Raw genomic sequence first — 20,787 nt, forward strand, 5'->3', positions numbered from 1 at the left:
GCTTTTTTTATTTTTTTTTTTCCTTTTTGGCCAAGCTGCACCACATGCAGGATCTTAGTTCCCTAGCCAGAGAGCAAACCCGTGCCCCCTGCAGGGGAAGCACAGAGGCCTAACCACTGGACCACCAGGGAAGTCCCTCACTTCTGCTTTTGCCAGGGCTGCTCACTAGCACAGAAAACAAGTATTAAGCTGCAGGTCCTCCGACCCCAAGCTGCCCCAAAAGCCTAGCACGGAAGAAGTTTGCCTACTTGTCCGAAGGCAGAATTCACAATCTAGAAATACAGGTAAATTCTGATGCAATAAAAAGTGGCGTTACGAAAAAAAAAAAAAAAGTAGCATTACGGACTGAAAGTTGCAGCTTTTCAAGAAAATAAGTTCCCATCAGGACTCAATCTGTGATGAGCTAACCACCGTGAGAGGGAACTTTTCCTAAGTCGCCAGTGTTGCAAGCACGGCCTGAACGATGACCTGAAACAACCTCTAACTTCTGGACTCCTGAGCTGTGTGAAGGATGTGAACCACATGGCATCTAACTTGGTCTTCAATACTTGCCTGGAATCTCATAGAACGGGAACTTGAATGCGCTGACTTGGGATCTTACTTCTCTCACTAACTACAGTTTAAAGGATGAAGAGAGTTTCCAGCTAGCTCCCATCAACTGTATCCACCACCACATTCCTGCACCTTTGATGAGAAGTAATTTAGCTCATGCGGTGTTTTCTCCCCACACTGTCTTTTGCAAAAGCTCTGGAACAGAGCACACCAAATTAGGCCCATCTGTCTAAATGGGAAGAAGTTATTTATTCCACCTCCAGGCGGGCTTCTTTCCTACCAAGAAGGTGCTTTCCAAGGTTCCCAAACACTGGGGAATGACTATGGTAACCCCAACTCTTAACTGGCTAGAATTTGGGGAAGAGCAGTTGGGTGTCGTATCAAGGATCATCTGTCAATTCACAGCCATCATTTCCTTGCATGGTGAAATGTCCAAGGAAGCCACAGAGTATCCTATTATTCCAGATCAAAATCGCAACATTCAAGAACTCAGTGGAATAACGAAGTTGTTGTTTGGCTGCAATCTTGCCAAAAAAAAAAGGCACTAACTGTGCCCCAACAGGAGAGCCTAATTAATTTAACAGTCTTTTGCCACATGAGAATACTTTCTTAAAAGGAAGGAAATAATGCCCCTCCCCACTCCCCTTCACGCATGCCAGGGGACAAAGTTACAGGAAAGAAGCCCTTGGCAACAATGATGCCCATGTGCCTGCCTGGGCCAGGGTGTCAGGCTCCTGGGGTGATGGCTTTCTGCCCCCAACGGATGCTTCTCAGCCTCAATCGATTCCATTATACTAACTCCCACCCATGTTGAACGCTAAATCAGTGAACAAGAAGAACAGTTATGATATAAGAAATCTTTACATGGACTGAGTTAAGCAAAGAAATGAAACTGCGTAAGAGCACCAGCATCTTAATTAGAGTGGAAGTGAATGATGTCTACTTATGGAATATCCAGCAGCGGTGCCTAAACTACTTGGTGGGTCCCTTATCCAATCGGTTTTTTCAAACATAAAAGGAATTATTAATAAAAGAATTATCTGTTTCGAGTTACTAATTTTTTCATCTTACTCGAAGTAGATTTATGGAAAATCACAAAATAAATAAGGATTCAATTGAATCAGTAGTTTTCAAACATTTTTTTAAAGGCAGAGGTACTGTTACTCAGAAAAGATCCACATAGTCCCCTAATACATAAAAGAGCTTAAAAAGGAGCTGGTCCAGATAAGGAAACACGGAGTGTTGAGCCTTTTCTTCTGCCTCTCATTCCTAAAATGGTCTTAAGGTCACCACAATGAAACAGAACAATTTGAGAAGCACTGAACCAAAATGAACCCAAGACCTATATAGCAAATTTAAATTAATAAATGCAGAAGTTTTGGTAAGATACTTTCTAGTAAATGTACAACATGGAAATGCCAGCACACATATAGATTATATAGACCTAAGCTCTGTATTTACTGTTTATCACATGGAACTTCAAATGCTCCACTAATCATACACATAAAAGTCTTTATAAAACAGCCAAATGAATTTCAATGCACCTGAGAGAAGAGTTGTGTCTTCCTTGGTTATCTTGGTAAAATCATGAAAAATGGTGATTACAAAGAGGTCTTAGCAACAACTAAAATAAAATGTTAAGTAAAAAAGCAAGAATTACATTGCTGATGTAAAAATGCCCAGAAAAACACGGAACGGAGACTTGCTAAAACACCAATGTGGTTATTGCTAGGTGAGAAATTAGGGTGGTTTCTTGTTTCTTTAAATTTTATTTTGTTTAAAACAAAAAGAAGAAAACAAAGAAGGAAGGAGACAAGGAAAGAACTAGCCTAGACCTCCTTTTGGCTCAGAGTCATTAAAAATGTAGTGTATACCGGCCAACAGTAAAAACATCCTTTCCCCTTAAGCTAAAAAGAATTAAAATTCAAATGCAATCTTTTAATGAATACAAAAATTTGATCATTATCGTCCCAACTAATACTCATTCAGTCTGACAGCCACAGACCTGGGTCAATCCTTTTGGGATCTGAATTTTTTATCTCAAACTAGTGCAGCAGCCTGCAGAGTAATAATGCACGCACAACCATGAGAGGGCTGAAGGAGGGGGCGCTGGACCAGGAGCAGCCCGGCTGGGCAAGAACATATCCCCAGTGCCCCACTCACCACATCCAGGTCCTGGGAAACCCGCCGTTTCCGCAGCTCCTCCATCCTCTCGCACACGTCAGAGAAACACGTATTGTAATAATCTGCATACTGTTGCGCCAGGTCATCGATGTTTCCCAGGGAGCCGTCCTGAGGGTGAGGAGGGCAGGGGGACAAAACAGGAAGAGAACAAAGGCGATCAGTCCACCTGCAAACGCCCCACATCATCTAGTCTTCCTCTATGCCGCACTTATACTAATAACAGCTGGCATTTTTTCAGTGGTGTACGTGTGCCAGGCTAAATTTTACACGCGACATCTCCTAATGCTGAGGACAGCCCTGGGACACAGGACTTATTTTCCTCACTGTGTATAGATGGACAAACAGCAGCTCAAAAAAACCGAGTGACAGCCCAAGGACTGCACGGCTACCAAGCAAAGAAGCCAGGCCTCCAACTCAGGACTGTCTGATGCCAAAGCCACAGTTTTAACCCACATCCCTGCCTGCCTTGCAGGGCCAAGAAACCCCTGGGAAAACCACTATGTCAGTGCGAGGCACCCTAAAGCCCAGTCGGTGGCTGCATCAGAACCTCTGGGGAAGCGTTTGAGTAACCCAGATGCCAGGACACCACTCCTGGGAATTCTGATGGGAAGCTGAGAATTCAGAAGCCAACAGGGAACGCTGCATCTGGGACACACCTGAACCACACCTCCCATGAGACCCTCAGAAAAGTGGGAACTCTTATTCCCTACATCATTCAAGTACAGATGCAAGAGAACAAATTCACCTAAATAAATAAGGAAACATATCTGTGTCTCCACTGAGGGACGGGCCCGGAAGCTGCTCTGGAGCCCACACCCCCCAAGTTCACATCCAGCTCTGCGGCCACTTCTGGTTCGGCAGCCTTAAGCATGTTTACTAATCTCTGGCAACGCTGGGATACCTCCCTGTGAGGAGTGATGAAGTAACGTGACACACTCAGGGCTTGGTCCTTCACAGTCCTCCTGGCACATATTAAGTGCTCAATTTACTTAGCTAATAATATTCACTACAAATAATGTTTCAGATTGTAGTCTTCCTTTATGGGAACTGATTCCTAAATACATGTTTGAACACACACACAGAGGATGACAGCAATGCTGTATACATTTGTAGGTTATGCCATTGTGTCCATTCATTCATTCATTCCTTCAGAGAAGCATCCCCCCTGCCCCTTTTCACCTCCCAACATGTTCTTTCTTTGGTATGAATAAAAGACCCTACCAAGACAACCAAGGAAAAGGATTTTACCAAGATAACCAAGGAAAACACAACTCTTAGACAACCGAAGAAGTGCACACACATTTTCCCTGTGACAGACCACTGGCCAGCCCTGTCGCATAGTTAATGCCAGCACACCACCCTTAGCGCAAGTGTCTAAGGCTGCAAAGCACACTTAGACGCAGACAGGCTTTGGGAATTAAGAGTTCTTCAGTGCTGGTGCTGAAATCTCTTCAGAATAGTCATCATGATCTCAAAGTTTGCTTCAAAATTTGTAAACATCAAGTGTCAGTCAAAACTGAAGATGAAATACCAATGAATGTTGAATTCTCATGCTTTAGATGTACTTCCTTTTTTAGAGTTTTTGGTTCTCTGCTATTTATACCGTACTGTTTCATTTAAATTTCCTTCACGCTAACTTCGTTTGTGCTATTGAAATAAAATTACAGTATATACAAAAAAGAAAAAAGAGTTCTTCAAAAGCCTTTCTGCTGGGACTTCCCTGGTGGCGCAGTGGTTAAGAATCTGCCTGCCAATGCAGGGGACATGGGTTCGAGCCCTGGTCCGGGAAGATCCCACATGCCACGGAGCAACTAAGCCCATGCACCACAACTACTGAGCCTGCGCTCTAGAGCCCACGTGCCACAACGACTGAGGCCCGTGCGCCTAGAGCCCGTGCTCCGCAACAAGAGAAGCCACCGCAGTGAGAAGCCCCTGCACTGCAATGAAGAGTAGCCCCCGCTCACCGCAAGTAGAGAAAGCCTGCACGCAGCAATGAAGACCCAATGCAGCCTAATTAACTAATTAATTAATTTTTTTTTTTAAAGCCTTTCTGCTGAAGACCTCAAGGCCCTGGTCAGGATGCGTGGGTCAGAGCAAGTGACCATCTCTAGCCCACTTCTGCATTCACCAAGTTCACAAAACTGACCGAGTGGGGAAACAGAATTGAAAGAAATGATTTTTTTTAGAAAAGATTCTTCCTTTGTTACCAATAAAATGTTCTCTGTTTGAGGTAATTGCCTCAGAGTCCCCAGTACAGAGCTAAGGATGGGAAGCTCTTTACAAGAACACTAAGATGTTTGAACGTGTCTGGGCAAAAAGTCAGTCCCTCCCCTCTGAGACAACAGGCTGGGTGGACACAGTAGAGGTGGCAGGAGCTTAGCCCCCTCAAAAAAAATGTCTGTCAAGTTTCCAGTAGGGAAAATAAGAAGGAGTAAAATGGAAGTCTGCTGCTAGCCTCCGAGAGGGGATCAGTCTACCAGTCTTTGCTTTACTGCCTTTAGCAGAGGTGAGGCCCCTGACAAATTGCATCATAAGTCGGATTACGATCCTGAGGTCCTGCCCTGACTCATCTCCACTCAACAGCACACGCCCCATGGGCCACAACATGGAAATCTACAACCTCCTGACTGGTCTTCTTCTCTCCTTCCCCGTTTGGCCTCATCTGCCTTGGATCCAGTCACCAAAGTGACCTTGCAAAACAGAGATCAGACCCGGTCTCTCTCCCCTAAGAATGATCCGTGCCACACACATCACCCATCCTACAAATAAACCCCAAACTTACCAGCCCAGTGGAGAAGGGGGCTGAGGCCTGCCGACGGGGAGGACCAGAGGAGCCAGAGAGGACAGGCAGCCCCCACAGTGGCGGCTCCCCCAGCCCCCATGCCACCCCCAACACCAAGAGAAAGTACTGGAAGGAACTTTAGGAAAGAGCGAGGGCAGAAGGGCTGCTCCCATGGGAGCATCTGTTCCAGCCAACGACCGGGACTATGACAGCACAGTGCCCAGCGAGGCAAGGGCTCCGGACGACCGCTGCCTCGGCCAGAGAGAAGCATCTGGACAGTTCCTAGGACAAAGGGAACTGGCTACCTTTAATGTCAGGGTATCTGCCTTCTACTGACCCAGGATGCTTGCTTACACCTCAAAGACACAGCGCCCTCACCATCCCACCTCTCTTCAAGAGCATCAAGTTTCCTTAGCTCCCTCGTCCAGTATACACTGGGAAAGATGAGTGTGTGTTGGAAGGTAGAAAGGACAGGACTTGCAGCAGTGTTACCTGAGAACCCATCTTCATGAGTTATGGCCCTGATTCTGCCACTCTCCACAGCAACTGGGGCTCCTGGAAGATCGTGGGCTCTTTAGAATTGTCTTAGTCTCTCTAGAGTATGATGCCACCCTCATCAAGAAACTTCTGCCTTCATCCCTCCAGGAAATGAAACATACCTGCCACCTTTGACCAAATACAAAATCTGTATCGTCTAATACCTGAGTGAACTTGTGAGAGGGGCTATATCCACACATTTCCCTATGGCTTGCTGTTCTTAATGGAAATTAACCTCTCTCTCTCTCTCCCTCTCCCACTCTCTCTTATTCACAGAGGCACTAAGAGTTATATTGACCAAGCCAAGACACTCCAATCTTGATGGCTGGCTTCTCAAAAATAATCAGCTTTCAAGTTTATGAACTGTATGACTTATCACAACCAACTACTACTTTTTTGGGCTAGTCAAGGCCACGTGAAAAAATTATAAAAATGATAGTTTATATAGCTTTGTTCAAATTGCTTTCTTTCCTTTCTCTCTCCTCTCTCATATATCCTGGGACACCTTCAAAGCCAACTGTTCACTTCTAAAGTTTCCAGGCTTCTGGTCAAACTTTTTTTCCTAATAGTGAAACAGTTTCATTCCTATTCCTCACTCCCAATCACTCAGAACTCCCCAAATATTTGAGGGCCTGGGAAATATCTGTTGCTCATGAGGAAGAAGCAGCTGTTCAACTCAACTCAGGCCAAAGACAGCAAACATTTCACACTCTGCAATAACCATTCCTCACTTGATGCTCAGCAAATAATAATTTAGAACACGGTGGCACAGCTGCCTCTATGTTTTTTCAAATCGCTTTCCAGATGTGCAGTGAGTCCCCATAATTACCACTTTCATCAGTCTTGATCATTTAAATGCCAAGAAAGGCAAAATAATTTTTTAAAGCGTGTGTGTGTGTGTGTGTTTTAAGTAGGTCTTGTCTGCCATGCACAGAAAGGAATTTTTTTCCATCCCAATCACATGGAACCAAGGAGCCACATGATGATTTTCTCTTCACCCACTCCAAATCCATGCTTTTTCAGGACTGTCTGGAGACCCCTGCATCCTTTCTGTCCAACTTGTTCTTACTGGATATAGTACAAACCTATTCAGTAAAAATATTTACTTCTATTAAAATATTTGCAACATTAGTCCCTAGGGAATTTAAATAATGCAGTTGATGTTTCAATAGCACCACACCTCGTACATCTTTTTTGGGGGATGTGAAGTTCATGTCCGACTGAATACCCCACAATGCTAATGCCAAGAGGCATTGATGTTACAAAATAAACTTCTAAATATATAGTATGACTTCATAAATTTCGATATTTATTATAATAAATACATTAAAATACTGAAACAGATTTCTTTTTAACTTTTTTTTCTTTTAAGGTGTTAAAAGTTTCTGCTGTAGAGTGTATTACTTGTCTAATCTGTTTCGCTTATTTTCCCCCTTTGGTTCGCATGCATTAGGCCGGAGCAATATTAGTTCTGTGTTTAGGAACTCAGAAAAATCTTATTTCCTCAAAATAGCCTTTTTAAAGTAAATTGTGAAATTTTGTGTCGCATAAACTTTTTTACAAGAATTTTCCCATCACTCTCTACCAAAAAAAAAAAAAAAGATACATGCAAATTCAAGCTCTCTTCCCGTTTCTTATTACAAAACCAGGTCATAGCATTTTTCCATATGACCATCCATTTCACTTAATATGAACTTAACTTAAATCTGGGTCCCACTACCAGTGTCAGCTCAATGGAAGACTAACTTGTATAATTTTCCCATGAAGCCACAGCACACATTTATACCAAACACCCATCTTTTTTTTTTTTTTTTTTCACCCATCTTTTTTATACAACCAACATAAAAATATAGAGATAAGGGGCATTGTACCAAACAATTCAGATCGGGTGAACTGCTGTTATAATTAAGGAGAAAAGAAACAGAGCGTTGTTCTCTCAACAACTGATTTAATAGTATTTCTGAATTTTTATCCCAATGTACTTCTGTCTCTGGAAAATGTGAAAACTAAAAGTACTATGAAAACAGAGGTTATTTGTATCATTACTTTTTTTGTTTATGCTCTCTTCTTTCCCCAGATGTCATTTATGCTTTAGAATATCTTGACAAAGCTTAAGTGGAGAAAAAGAAAAAGAAAAAAACTTCTCTGAAAACACCAGAAGACACAATGTAACCTGTACTGCTGTATGCAGATTACATGCAAATGAATGCAAATGAACTCGTGGTCCTGCTATTATATCTATCTATAAAGACAGAGCCCTAAGGGAAAACTCAATGCCTTGCTCTGAATCCCCAAAGTTGAGGGGAAGAAAGGGAACAGGACTCCTGGCTCATTTATTTCACACATCTCTACCTTTTCTGTCTATAATAGTAAGTATATACATGATATATTTTATGAAATATAAATTATATGTTTTATTTCCACTGCTCACTATTGTTTGGGAGAGGGATGAAGATATATTCATATATATAAATATTTACATCAGTCCCCTACCAGATAAATCCACTAAAAGAAATCACTACAACAAAATAAAGCCTAACTGATTTCTTGAATGACTTCACAATGTGTTCTCACTCTTAATTAGCTTGTGTAAAGATTTTGAGGTGATAAACACTTCCAGCAACCTTTCAGGTGAAGTTGCTACTACCATAAACAAGACTTTAATTCCGGTTTCCTTGTTCAGCCTCACCAAATCCGTGAGACGTCATTGTTTGCACCAGCTCTGTCATCCCATCCTGCCATATCATCCTGGAGAAATTCACTGAATATGTAATAACTGATCTCAGATATATTTCTCTGAGGTATCTCTCTCAGCATTTCTGCAGATGGTTTGAGCTGAAATACAGTTTGTCTCAGGAAAGTTTTTTACACATAACAACCAAAAACATACACCAGAGGGACAAATTAAGTCATACTGGTGGTGAGAGAGGGCTCTGGGGGCACACCCACATGGCAGGTGGCTGGAGGAGGGCTGATTTCACATCTTCCACTCTCCTCCCTCCAAAACACCCAGAAGTTGCCGGAGCCCATGTCTAACTCTTGCTTTGGCAAATATGATCTTGGTGCCCGTGGTCCCCACTATCATGCATCAGTGGTGTCCAGTTAACATAAATCCCTTCCTGAAGCATGAAGAGCCTCACAAGCTGCCAGTATTGGCCACCCCCTCCTTCCCAGCACTCTCTCAGCAGCTGCTTCCAAAGGCAGTGGTCTTCAGGGACTTCCCTGGCAGTCCAGTGGTTAAGACTCCGCACTTCCACTGTAGGGGGCGAAGGTTCCATCCCTGGTCGGGGAAGTTCCAGGTGTGGTCAAAAAATAAATAAATAAAATTAAAAATTAAAAAAATAATAAAGGCGCGACTTCCCTGGTGGTCCAGTGGTAAAGAATCCGCCTTCCAATGCAGAGGACATGGGTTCAATCCCTGATCAGGGAACTGGGATCCCTTCCCACATGCCACGGGGCAACTAAGCCCGCGCACCACAACTACTGAACTCACGCACCTCAACGAGAGAGCCCGCTTGCCACAAATTACAGAGCCCACGCAAATCCACATCTGCTTCCCATCAACTCCAACCTTGATGCCATCGGTGACCGACAAGAGAAGCTGGAGTTCTTCAGATGGCTCAGGACCCCCGGAAGATGACGGAGACCTGGCAGGACCTGGACTTGCTGGGGGTCCGGGCTCCACTTCACGCTAGCAAGGTAGATCAGTGACACCACAAGGGAGCCACCACAGTGCCCCCTGCCCTCCACTAACCTTCAGAGTCTAAAAAGTATGGCTACTGCTGATTCACTTCTGGTTTCTGGGTTGACACAGTCCTAAGTCACCACACAGTCCTAAGATATTCTGTGACATTTGAGACCAGCATTTGTTTAAACAACATTGCATAGCACAGAAGAGCACAGAACAGAATAGAAAATGTTGGCATACATCCCATGAAGAAACAGGACTGTTTCCTGCAACATTTTTTTCAGTTATGTGTATGTATAACTGTACCTGATCACAATGTAAAATACATCTTCCAGTGAATCTGTGGCCAAAAGTTTGAAAGTCATTGGTGGAGTTTGTCTCTCGGGCTGCACCCTAGGGGTCCTCCCACTTTCGAGTCCATTCTAGAGCTCAGCGCACACGGGTCTCCTCGGGACTCTCGCCCTCCTCCTCAGCTTACCCCTAAATGCAGATGCTCCCCAAAGGCTCTCCCTGCGATTTTCTCTTCTTGTGGTCCCTGCTCTCCTGGCGGAAATCTCATCTGTGGTTGAAATGATTTAAAGCCACAACAGAAGCATTTTTTCCTTCTCCTCTTCCTCCCTCAGGCTCGGTGCAGCCTGCTTGACCCCAGGATACGAAAAGCTTGAGATCTTTAACAAAAATGTTATTACCAAAATCTTATGCATGAACTAGTTATCCCTAATTATCTGCTGGGTGTGTGCTGGGAAGGGATTTGAACAGCTTGGTTTAAATATGAACAAATGCAGTTTACAGGCCATGGAGAGGAGTAGCTACAACAAAATGGAATGAAAAGGCCTCCTCGTGGGGAGAGTGTGTGCTGGCATCTTTCACATCACAATGATTGTCAGGTGTGATGAAGAAAGTGATCAGACCTATAAAATTATGTTCTTCAATCATCAACACCTAATGGGATACTTCATTAATTCAAATAATACTTACTGAACACCTATGGCATTCCAGGTGCTGTGCTAGGTGCTAAGTATACAACATAAAATTAAGAAACATGAATGCTGGGCTTCCCTGGTGGCGCAGTGGTTGAGAATCTGCCTGCCAATGCAGGGGACATGGGTTCGAGCCCTGGTCTGGGAAGATCCCACATGCCGCGGAGCAACTGGGCCCGTGAGCCACAACTACTGAGCCTGCGCGTCTGGAGCTTGTGCTCCACAACAAGAGAGGCCGCGATAGTGAGAGGCCGGCGCACCGCGATGAAGAGTGGCCCCCGCTTGCCGCAACTAGAGGAAGCCCTTGCACAGAAACAAAGACCCAACACAGCCAAAAAGTAAAGTAATTAATTAATTAATTAAAAAAAAAAAAAGAAACATGAATGCTTATTATTACTGGACAGAAAAGCCAAGTATGGCTGTATTTTAATGCAGTCATATAATTAAGTCATGGAAATTTGTTGAAGGGATTTACTAAACTGTGTGCTTAGTATAAGGTCTCTTTGGAATTAAAGGCTTTGAAAGATCCCATTTGCTGGGCTATCGGTGGCTTAAAAAGAACATTTCACAGGAACATTCAGAACTTGAAAAACGCAGGGAAAAGACTAGAATGTTGACAGTTTGTTCTAAAAACTTCAAGTGCAGATTCACACTTAAAATGGACATGAGGATTTAGCAGATGACAATTTTAGACTCAACTCATTTCTCCTTTCCAAACTGCCTGAGCTTAATCGAATCACAGATTTGGAAAGAACAGCAGAGTGAGCTAGTTGGGTGGAAATGAAGTCAGAATTTCAGACCAGATTCACAGATTTTGATGAGTATGAATCACACTTTGCGCTTTCTCTGGCTGCCTCTGGCCCGTACTCATGAGGATATGAGCATTCGCAGGCACTGGACCCATCAAAATCTGATTGGGGGGAAAACGTGATCTATGATATTCTTAGAAACCTGGAAAAGAATATATTGATCTTAGAACAATCCTCAAATTTCTGGTTATGATGTCAATTAAATTTTGCATAACATTTGAGTTTGCTACGTTTTATGAAAATTATATTCTACCCTGGCTTTAGCAGAGAGTCAGGAGGTGTGGTATACATGGAGTCAGATGTGCACTTGAATCCAGTTCATTTCCGAGGACTGCTCCTGAGGGCAGTGCGACTGTGTTGTTTTTGGGTTTGTTTTAATTTTTTAATTTTTGGCTGCGTTGGGTCTTCGTTGCTGTGCGTGGGCTTTCTCTAGTTGCGGCGAGCGGGCTTCTCATTGCGGTGGCTTCTCTTGTTGCAGAGCATGGGCTCTAGGCACAGGGGCTCAGTAGTTGTGGCTCGTGGGCTCTAGAGCACAGGCTCAATAGTTGTGGCGCACGGGCTTAGTTGCTCCGCAGCATGTGGGATCTTCCCGGACCAGGGCTCGAACCCGTGTCCCCTGCACTGGCAGGCGGACTCTCAACCACTGCGCCACCCGGGAAGCCCAGTGCGACTGTTAAGTGATATTTGGATGTCCTGGTGACCTGATCAAACTGAAGGCATCATGCTTATCACCATTCAGTGTTATAGTGCTAGTGTTGATTAAATTCTTTCTTGGTGATGCTGCCAAAATTCCACATTTTTAAGAACTGGCAGGTAGGGACATCCTTGGTGGTCCAGTGGGTAAGACTCCATGCTCCCAATGAAGGCAGCCCGGGTTCGATCCCTGGTTGGGGAACTAGATCCCGCATGCGTGCCGCAACTAAGAAGCCCACATGCCACAACTAAAGATCCCGTGAGCCACAACTAAGACCTGGAGCAGCCTAAATAAATAAATATTAAAAAATAAAAGAAAAAGAAGAACTGGCAGGTAATACCTAAAGAGTGTTATCAATAAAAATTCACATGACTTACAAACCTGAGAATACTGAACACATGGCCCATTACCGAAAAACTTTGTAGCCCTTAACTTATATTTTGATAACTCTTAAAACTCTTTCTTCATCTCCTTAGCTGTAGACAAATGCCTATGCCTATTCTTCCTACATATTCAGTCCAAACTCTCCATCCCCACCAAACTTTCATTCTGGATTCCAGTAGTCCAGAGATTAGCATCAACCCATTTGATCCGTGCCAACATGCTCAGGGTCATTCACTTATCCCCAAAGTTAAGAGGTCACTAGGTCTTATAATGTGTCATAAATAAGTGCTAATATAATATTTCTTCTCCAATATCTCTCAATGTCTCAAATGTCTCAAAATATTTCTCCATCCTAATCCTAGCAGTGTTTCAAGATATCAACCAAGGTTCCCAGCTATTCACCCCCTCTCCAATCCCATCTCATTTAGGACCCACTCTATACCCCATGCCCACTGTAACTTTCAAAATATAAATCTTGAAAACTATAAACGTCTCCTAGTGAAGATGTGACAAAGTCAGTCTGCTGCTGACAATACAAAAGCCTTTTTATTTGTAGTCTGTCTGCCTTTCTAGACCCCCACCTGTGGCTCCACCTCCCCATCCATGTACCAGTTTTGACCAGATCAAACTACAAGCAGCACTACATCATCCCCACTCCCCCCATACTATTTCTTCTGCCTGGAACACCCTTCTTGCATGCCACTGACCCTGCAGAGAGCAGCCCATCCTTCGCAACTGCACCTGACCTTCCCACTGCATAAGCATAAATCATACATTCCCCATGAGGTCTGCGATTTGCTTCAGAGTCATGGGGGGAGGGGAGAGGAGTATAGATGAAACAGGTATAGATGAAACAAGATTAGCCATGATTGATAACTGCAGTGCTGGCATATGGGTGTTCTTTAAAATATTCTCTCTACTTTGGTATGTAGTTGAACTTTTCCATTTTAAGACATTTTAAAAAAGTGACTCTCGCTTATTTTCATGGTGGTTGTCCCCAGCACACTTTAAAGTCCTTGAAAGTTGAATCTGGGTCTTATTTTTGCAACCTCAGTCCCTAACACCATGACAACACCTGACACTTGGCAATTACTTGAGAAATATCTATCGAATATATGAATGAATGAAAGAGGGAAGGAAGGAATAAACAAAAGTTAGTAGAATGATCTCTCCCCTTCCTGAGGGTGCCGAATAACGATAACATTCATTCTGTAACTATGCTGTGACATTCTATCCACTAAACCAGCATGTCACATATAATGGTGAGCTTTCACAGGCTCAATCTCCCTGTCCCACCAACCTTGCAACAGCAATTCGCTCTAATGGGTAAAACATTCAAACACGAAATATATCATTAGAAACAATGACAAATGAACTGACTGAGGGTGTGGGAACAATCAAGGTAACTCCTCTGACTCAGGCAATGGCGTAACCTGTTCCCAGAGGAAAAGCTCCTGGGGTTGGCTGACGGGTCAGTGCAGAGGTGTGGCAGGACAGGGGCCAAGAGACAGAAGAGAACCTAGGTTTGAAGATTCTTCATGTATAGGAATTAATGATTCCTAATAATCTCCACTTAATGCTGATAATTCTCCACGTTAAGGGTCATAGATCTTGGAAGAATCCAATGGAAATTTTTTATCCCTAAAAGATTTACGACAAAATTTCTTGGTACAATGGGCTTTAAGGTCTAAAGGTTAAAGATTAAAGTCTCACATTCTTTTCTACCCTGACAGAAAAAGCAATTAAGTGTTTGGAATTAGTGTAGTATAGGGAACTCTACTCAATGCTCTGTAATGACCTATATGGGAAAAGACTCTAAAAAAAGAGTGAATATATGTATATGTATAACTGATTCACTTTGCTGTACACCTGAAACTAACACAACATGGTAAGTCAACTGTACAACAATAAAAATTTTTTTAAAAGAGGTGTTTGGAAACAAAGAGAGTGCCTTCTTTAAAAAGGCACTGAACACACCCGGAACTTTTCTGGTTGAATCTTCTGCATTAAGCTCCCGTCAGGGAAACCAGTAGGAAAACACACCTGGAATGCAACTGGCTCGAGTGCTGTAAGAAAGCAAATACCAGAGCAATGCTGTGGCCTCTGAAACATGCATATTCCCTTTTTTTTTTTTAATAAATTTATTTATTTTATTTTTATTCTTGGCTGCACTGGGGTCTTCGTTGCTGCGCACAGGCTTTCTCTAGTTGCCTAGAGAATAAGCCCTGCATATTCCCTTTATGGGACTGAGCTTTCGTGAGCTGAAGAGATATCTGTTTGTTCCTATTTACTGGAGACGATTTTAGGGTCCTTCGCTCATGTGACACCAACTGAGTGGTTTCTTTCCAAAGTCAGGGAGAAACCAGTTCACCCACTGCCCTGGAAAAACTCCCAGTGGTCCCCAAACAACTCTTCACTACACACCTAGCCCCCTCCAAGCACATTTCCTGACTTAGCTTCTGACATTTGGTCTTCTGACCAGCCCCTTGATCTCCAGGACACTCACAATAGCAATCAGGGCACTAAGGACTTCAATGAGGGCTCAAAGGCCTGCTTGTGAATGTGAATGTAGGGTGAACACAGAAAATCTGGCTTCATTCTGTACCACATTCTGACCTGTCACGTATAGGAATAATCAGATTTAAAGAATGTCAGCCCCACAAAATTACTCCTCTTGTTCCAGGCACGTGCGTGAGTGTCACTGTATCTACGTATCTGTCCATCTACGAACGTAACCACATAAAATATTACATGACATGACAGCCATACTTTTACTTCAATTTTGGGGGAAGACAAGTTCTTTCTTAACTACATCATTTCCCCTCAAGATGATTTCAATTTTCATCATAAAAGACTTTCATGTTCGCCAAGAATATAATGTGAAAATGCTCTGAAAAAGCATCTTAAAGCACATGGATCTGTTCTTACTCTTAGAGTAAAAACATCTTGAAAGTTGACAGTGAAGACGATTTGCTTTCTACCACATTCTATACATGGTTACAATGAAAACTTGACAGGCTTCTTAGGAACTAAGCGAAACAACAACTAAGCGAAACAACAACAAAAATGTAAGACAAATTGACATCATTCTAACTAAGCCAATTATCACAAGAATGAAAATATTCAATTTGCTCACAAGCTGAGAATTTACTAACATTACCACTGGCTTTTTCATGACACCCTCAGTTTAAATTTCTAACGTATAGTTTTCTTTTTTTTGGCTGCGTTGGATCTTCGTTGCTGCACCCAGGCTACCTCTAGTTGCGGCGAGCGGGGCTACTCTTCGTTGTGGTGAGCAGGCTTCTCAATGCGGTGGCTTCTCTTGTTGCAGAGCACGGGCTCTACGTACGCGGGCTTCAGTAGTTGTGGCACATGGGCTCCAGAGCGCAGGCTCAGTAGCTGTGGCACACGGGCTTAGCTGCTCTGCGGCATGTGGGATCTTCCCGGACCAGGGCTTGAACCTGTGTCCCCTGCGTTGGCAGGTGGATTCTCAACCACTGTGCCACCAGGGAAGCCCTGACGTATACTTTTCTTTTTTTTTAATTAATTTATTTTTGGCTGCGTTGGGTCTTCGTTGCTGTGCGTGGGCTTTCTTTTTAGTTTCGGTGAGCAGGGGCTACTCTTCATTGCCGTGCGCGGGCCTCTCATTGTGGTGGCCTCTCTCGTCTTGGAGCACCAGCTCTAGGTGCGCGGGCTCTAGAGTGCAGGCTCAGTAGTTGTGGCGCACGGGCCTAGCTGCTCTGCAGCATGTGGGATCTTCCTGAACCAGGGCTCGAACCCGTGTCCCCTGCATTAGCAGGCGGATTCCTAAGCACTGCGCCACCAGGGAAGCCCCTGTATACTTTTCTGAAAGAGCAATTCCCTTCATCAAAGAATTAACATTTTTCCTCACACCTGTCAGAATGGCCATCATCAAAAAGAACACAAATAACAAATGCTGGTGAGGATGTGGAGAAAAAGGAACCCTCGTACACTTTTGGTGGGAAGGTAAACTGGTGCAGCCACTGTGGAAAACAGTACAGAGGTTCCTTAAAAAATTAAAAGTAGCACTACCCAACGATCCAGCAATTCCACTCCTGGGTATATATCCAAAAGAAACGAAAACACAAATTCGAAAAGATACATGCACCCCAATGTTCACAGCAGCATTATTTACAATTGCCAAGATATGGAAGCAACCTAAGTGTCCATCAACAGATGAATGGATAAAAACGATGAGGTATATACATACAATGGAATACTACTTAGCCATAAAGAAGAATGAAATCATGCCATTTGCAGCTGCGTGGATGGAATTAAGAGATGATCACACTAAGTGAAGTAAGTCAGAAACAGAAAGACAGATACCATATGATATCACTTATATGTGGAATCTAAAAAATAAAACAAACTAGTGAATATAAGAAAAAAGAAGCAGACTCACAGATATACAGAACAAACTTGTGGTTACCAGTGGGGAGAGGGAAGGGAGGAGGGGCAATATAGGGGGAGGGGATTAAGAGGTACAAACTATCAGGTGTAAAATAAGCTACAAAGCTATATTGTACAATATGGGGAATAGAGCCAATATTTTATAATAACTATAAATTGAGTGTAACCTTTAAACACTGTGAATCACTATTTGTACATCTATAACTTATGTAATTTGTACATTAACTATACCTCAATTTAAAAGAAAGAATTAACATTTTTATCTACTCATCAGCCAAATCTTGTTTCTTCCAACAGCTTTACAGGTCAGTGTTTGCTCTGACATAGCCCCCTCCTTCCTATCCATGATCTTGGATTTACAAAGAAACACTCTCACTAAAGGAAATGAACGAGTTAGAACACATCTCCCGCCTGCCTACCCAAACCTTTTTATTCTTCTTAATTTCTGTATTAAAAAAGGGTAATTTCACTTTCTGTGATGTGTATGGGACACATTTTTATTTTAATTGTTTGCCACATTGCAGGTGGGGCGGCGGAGGGAAGCCTACAAAGAAAATTATATGCACTACTGAGACAGGCTGGGACCTGGGACCCTTTGCTGCAGTGCCTGCACCTAGACAAACGTCTCCTCCAGCAACAAAATACAAATAAACTATAAAGCACTAAAAATAACTGCATGCATGTGCAGTTGGGGCAAATTATGGACAAAAAGACCAAAAAGCCCAACTGCCACTTCTGAAGAACCAGGAGCAAAGGCAGGGGGCCGGGAGCAAAAGCAGGGTACTGTGCATGCCCCCTGCACACAGCACCACCAAAGGGGTGGGCAATCCACCAAAGCCACCCCTCCGGCCCAACCCCTGGACTGACCCCTACCCTCACCCCATGGAAGGAACCAGCTTATCAGGCCCCACTTCGGGAAGCAAGCCGGCAAGGGAACCTGTTGCTTGTTCTCAGTAAGGGGCCCCAATAAAGCCTTGCCTGAATTTCTTGTCTGGCCTCTGATCAATTTCTAGCGATTAAAGAGGCCAAGAACCCTGGTTGGTAACCCTATCAGGCCTCTTAAAGGGTTGCCCAGTTTTAAAATGCTGATTCTGTCAGGATGGGCTGTGCTTTTCCGTTCACAAAGCACAGCAATTTAACAGCTGATTTATTCTGGGAGATCAAATTCTGGGCTGCCTCCTTGCAACCCTGTGCACCCTCTAAACACAGCAGTTGGAGAGACCCTGTTAGAACCTAGTCGGATCCTGTCCCTCTGCTCAAAGGCCCTATTCAGGCTCCCCTCTTACTCAGAGTAAAGGCCTCCATCCCCCCATGACCTGAAAGACCCTCCCCATCTGCACCTCCAACCAGCACCTGTCTCCTGCCTCATCTTAGGCCTCTCCCAGGCTCACTGCCCCCAGGAACACACTGGCCACCTGTTTACTTCTCCAACAGTCCAAACCCACCAGCCCCAGCCAGGACTTTGAACTTGTTCCTCCCTCTGCCTGCTGTGCTCTTCCCACAGTTACCTGCCCTACCCTCACCTCCTGCAAAGGTGACTCCAATACCCTCTTCTCAAGGGTCGTCCTAGCTAACACTGCAACCTCCCTCTCCTGTATGCACAACCTCTAACCCCATTCTCTGCCTTATCTTTCTCTTTACCACTTTTCAGCATCTAAACTAGTTTGCGTGACTCCTAACTTTTGCAGTCTCTGTCTCCAGACTAAAGTGTAAGGTCCATAAGGGCAGAGATTTTTCTCTAAGTTTTGTTCACTGTTCAGTGTTAAGGACAGTGCCTAGGAGACTCTCGATACAAATTTGCTGAATGAATGAATGAATGAATGAAATAAAATGATCAATCCACAAGTACTGTGCCAGGCATTATACGCTCAGGCCCTGGGGAAGAGGGACATAAACAATTCATATACTGCTCTACGTTTTAATTTATTTTTTCTAAATAACAGATCTACCCCTCAGTCCTCAGACTTAAAGTAACTGGCAAGTTTTAGCTTCTAAACACCCACGGCTTCATCATAATTTAAAAGGCCAATATTAACTCTGCTGGTGCCTTTTGTATGTGTATCATCCTGTTCTCTTTGTACGGTTTCTAAAGAAACAAATGGAATATATAGTTCAAGGTGTTAATTACATCAGCTTATTAAAAACAAACTCCCAAGATGTGTCAGTTCTAACACTTAGCACTTTTATGTTTATGTAGTTTATTAGTTTTATAAATGTGAGAAAGTCAAACATAGGGAGCGTAAGATTGCAAAACAGCCAGTACCAAAGGAAAATTCTTTCACTTACACAGACAGGCCTTTTAAAGAACTGGCTCCAGTGTGCAAATTTGAAAATGATTAAAGGACATGGCAGGGGAAGCAGGTTTTTACATGACAGTGTTTCTGAATTCGTGGTAGGGTGATGTTCTGCCTCCTTATGTAATATGCAATTTAAACAATTTCACATAATCAGAAGAGAAGTATTCACAGTATTCCATACTGTAAAAAGAGTGAGGACTGTTTCAAGACATTCTGTATATCCAGATTATAAATGATCTAGCTTAATAACGCCAAATCATTTTTTTACATTAGATTTAGAGAGAAAGTTCTGTGAACAACTGCTACTGAGGAAAATTAGCTCTGTTAATGAATATACTAGAACAAGACCTTCTGACCCGCAAGGGCGAGCTAGGCCATAAATGCAGGAAATAAAGATTCTCAAAAGGCCATTAAAGTTAACTGTTCCCCAACTGCAGCTACCTCACCACCCTCCTGGAAGCCTGGTGAGTGAAAGGCTTCCCGCCCCTATCGAGCCCTCTTTCCTTACTTTGCCAGCACCGTGAACCCATAGGGCCTCCTGGCTCCGTGCCCAGACTGAGGTCAGATCTTGTCCTCACCTCCCTATAGACAAGTCTGGCCACAGAGGCTTGACATGAGTCACAGGTGACAACGCAGAAAAGCCAATTTGAATTTCCATAGAAATAATAATTCAGAAAACATCTAAAAAGGTATCAGTCAATTAATTTCAACCTCATTTTATTTTTTCCTAAAGATTAGCCCAGTGACTTTAGCCTCTTCTCTCCAATCCCCCGTTCCATGGCAACAAAACCACTAAAAGGTACAAAACATGGAGGAAGGAAGAGCATTAGCCATTCCTGAAAACTATAGTTCCATGAGGCTGGTACTCAGACAGCAACATTCAAAGAGATAACCAATGGAAAGATACCAAGCCTGAGGTACTTGGCAATATACTTCACCAGGTTTTTTTTTCATTATAAAATTTTATTTATTACACAAATATATTTCAGTCCTCATTTGAGACTACCGTATTAGGTTGGAACACATTTTTGAAAAGGCAAGAGACCCTAAATAACACCAAATCAGAGAGGGAATTTAACAGGAGAAAACCAAGATGGCACTGTTCAAAGACATGGAAAGGAAAAGTCTGAGATGGAAACATCTCAGCCCACTACACTCAGATAGCAGAACTCAAGGATTAGCGGCTGGGACTAATATTTCAAAACTTTCCGGGAATTCCCTGGCGGTCCAGTGGTTAGGACTCCATGCTTCCACTGCAGGGTGCGTGGGTTCCTGCAAGCCACGAGGTGCAGCGAAAAAACAAAACAAAACACAGCTTTCCACAGACTACTTCTGTGTGAATTTCTTCCCAGGCCAAATCTTGCCAACTATCTTTAAATAGCCAATGATAGCTAATCACCTACCAGTTTCTTAAAGTTGCACTGGATTTTATCCATATTCCACAATTTG

At 43.3% G+C, this 20,787-nt stretch overlaps 1 protein-coding gene across 3 annotated transcripts in view; it reads right to left on the reverse strand.

Moving 5' to 3' along the window:
- Window positions 1-20,787, reverse strand: part of SASH1 (SAM and SH3 domain containing 1) — a 251,572-nt gene that overhangs the window by 145,385 nt on the left and 85,400 nt on the right. For all 3 annotated transcript variants that reach the window (XM_082474432.1, XM_082474431.1, XM_082474433.1), the window contains exon 2: window positions 2,716-2,844. In XM_082474432.1, coding sequence (XP_082330558.1) covers window positions 2,716-2,844 — 129 coding nt within the window. The remainder of the gene's footprint in view (window positions 1-2,715; window positions 2,845-20,787) is intronic.

This window comes from Balaenoptera physalus (assembly GCF_965194825.1).
Source record: "Balaenoptera physalus genome assembly, chromosome: 9".
Classification (NCBI taxonomy): Eukaryota; Metazoa; Chordata; class Mammalia; order Artiodactyla; family Balaenopteridae; genus Balaenoptera; species Balaenoptera physalus.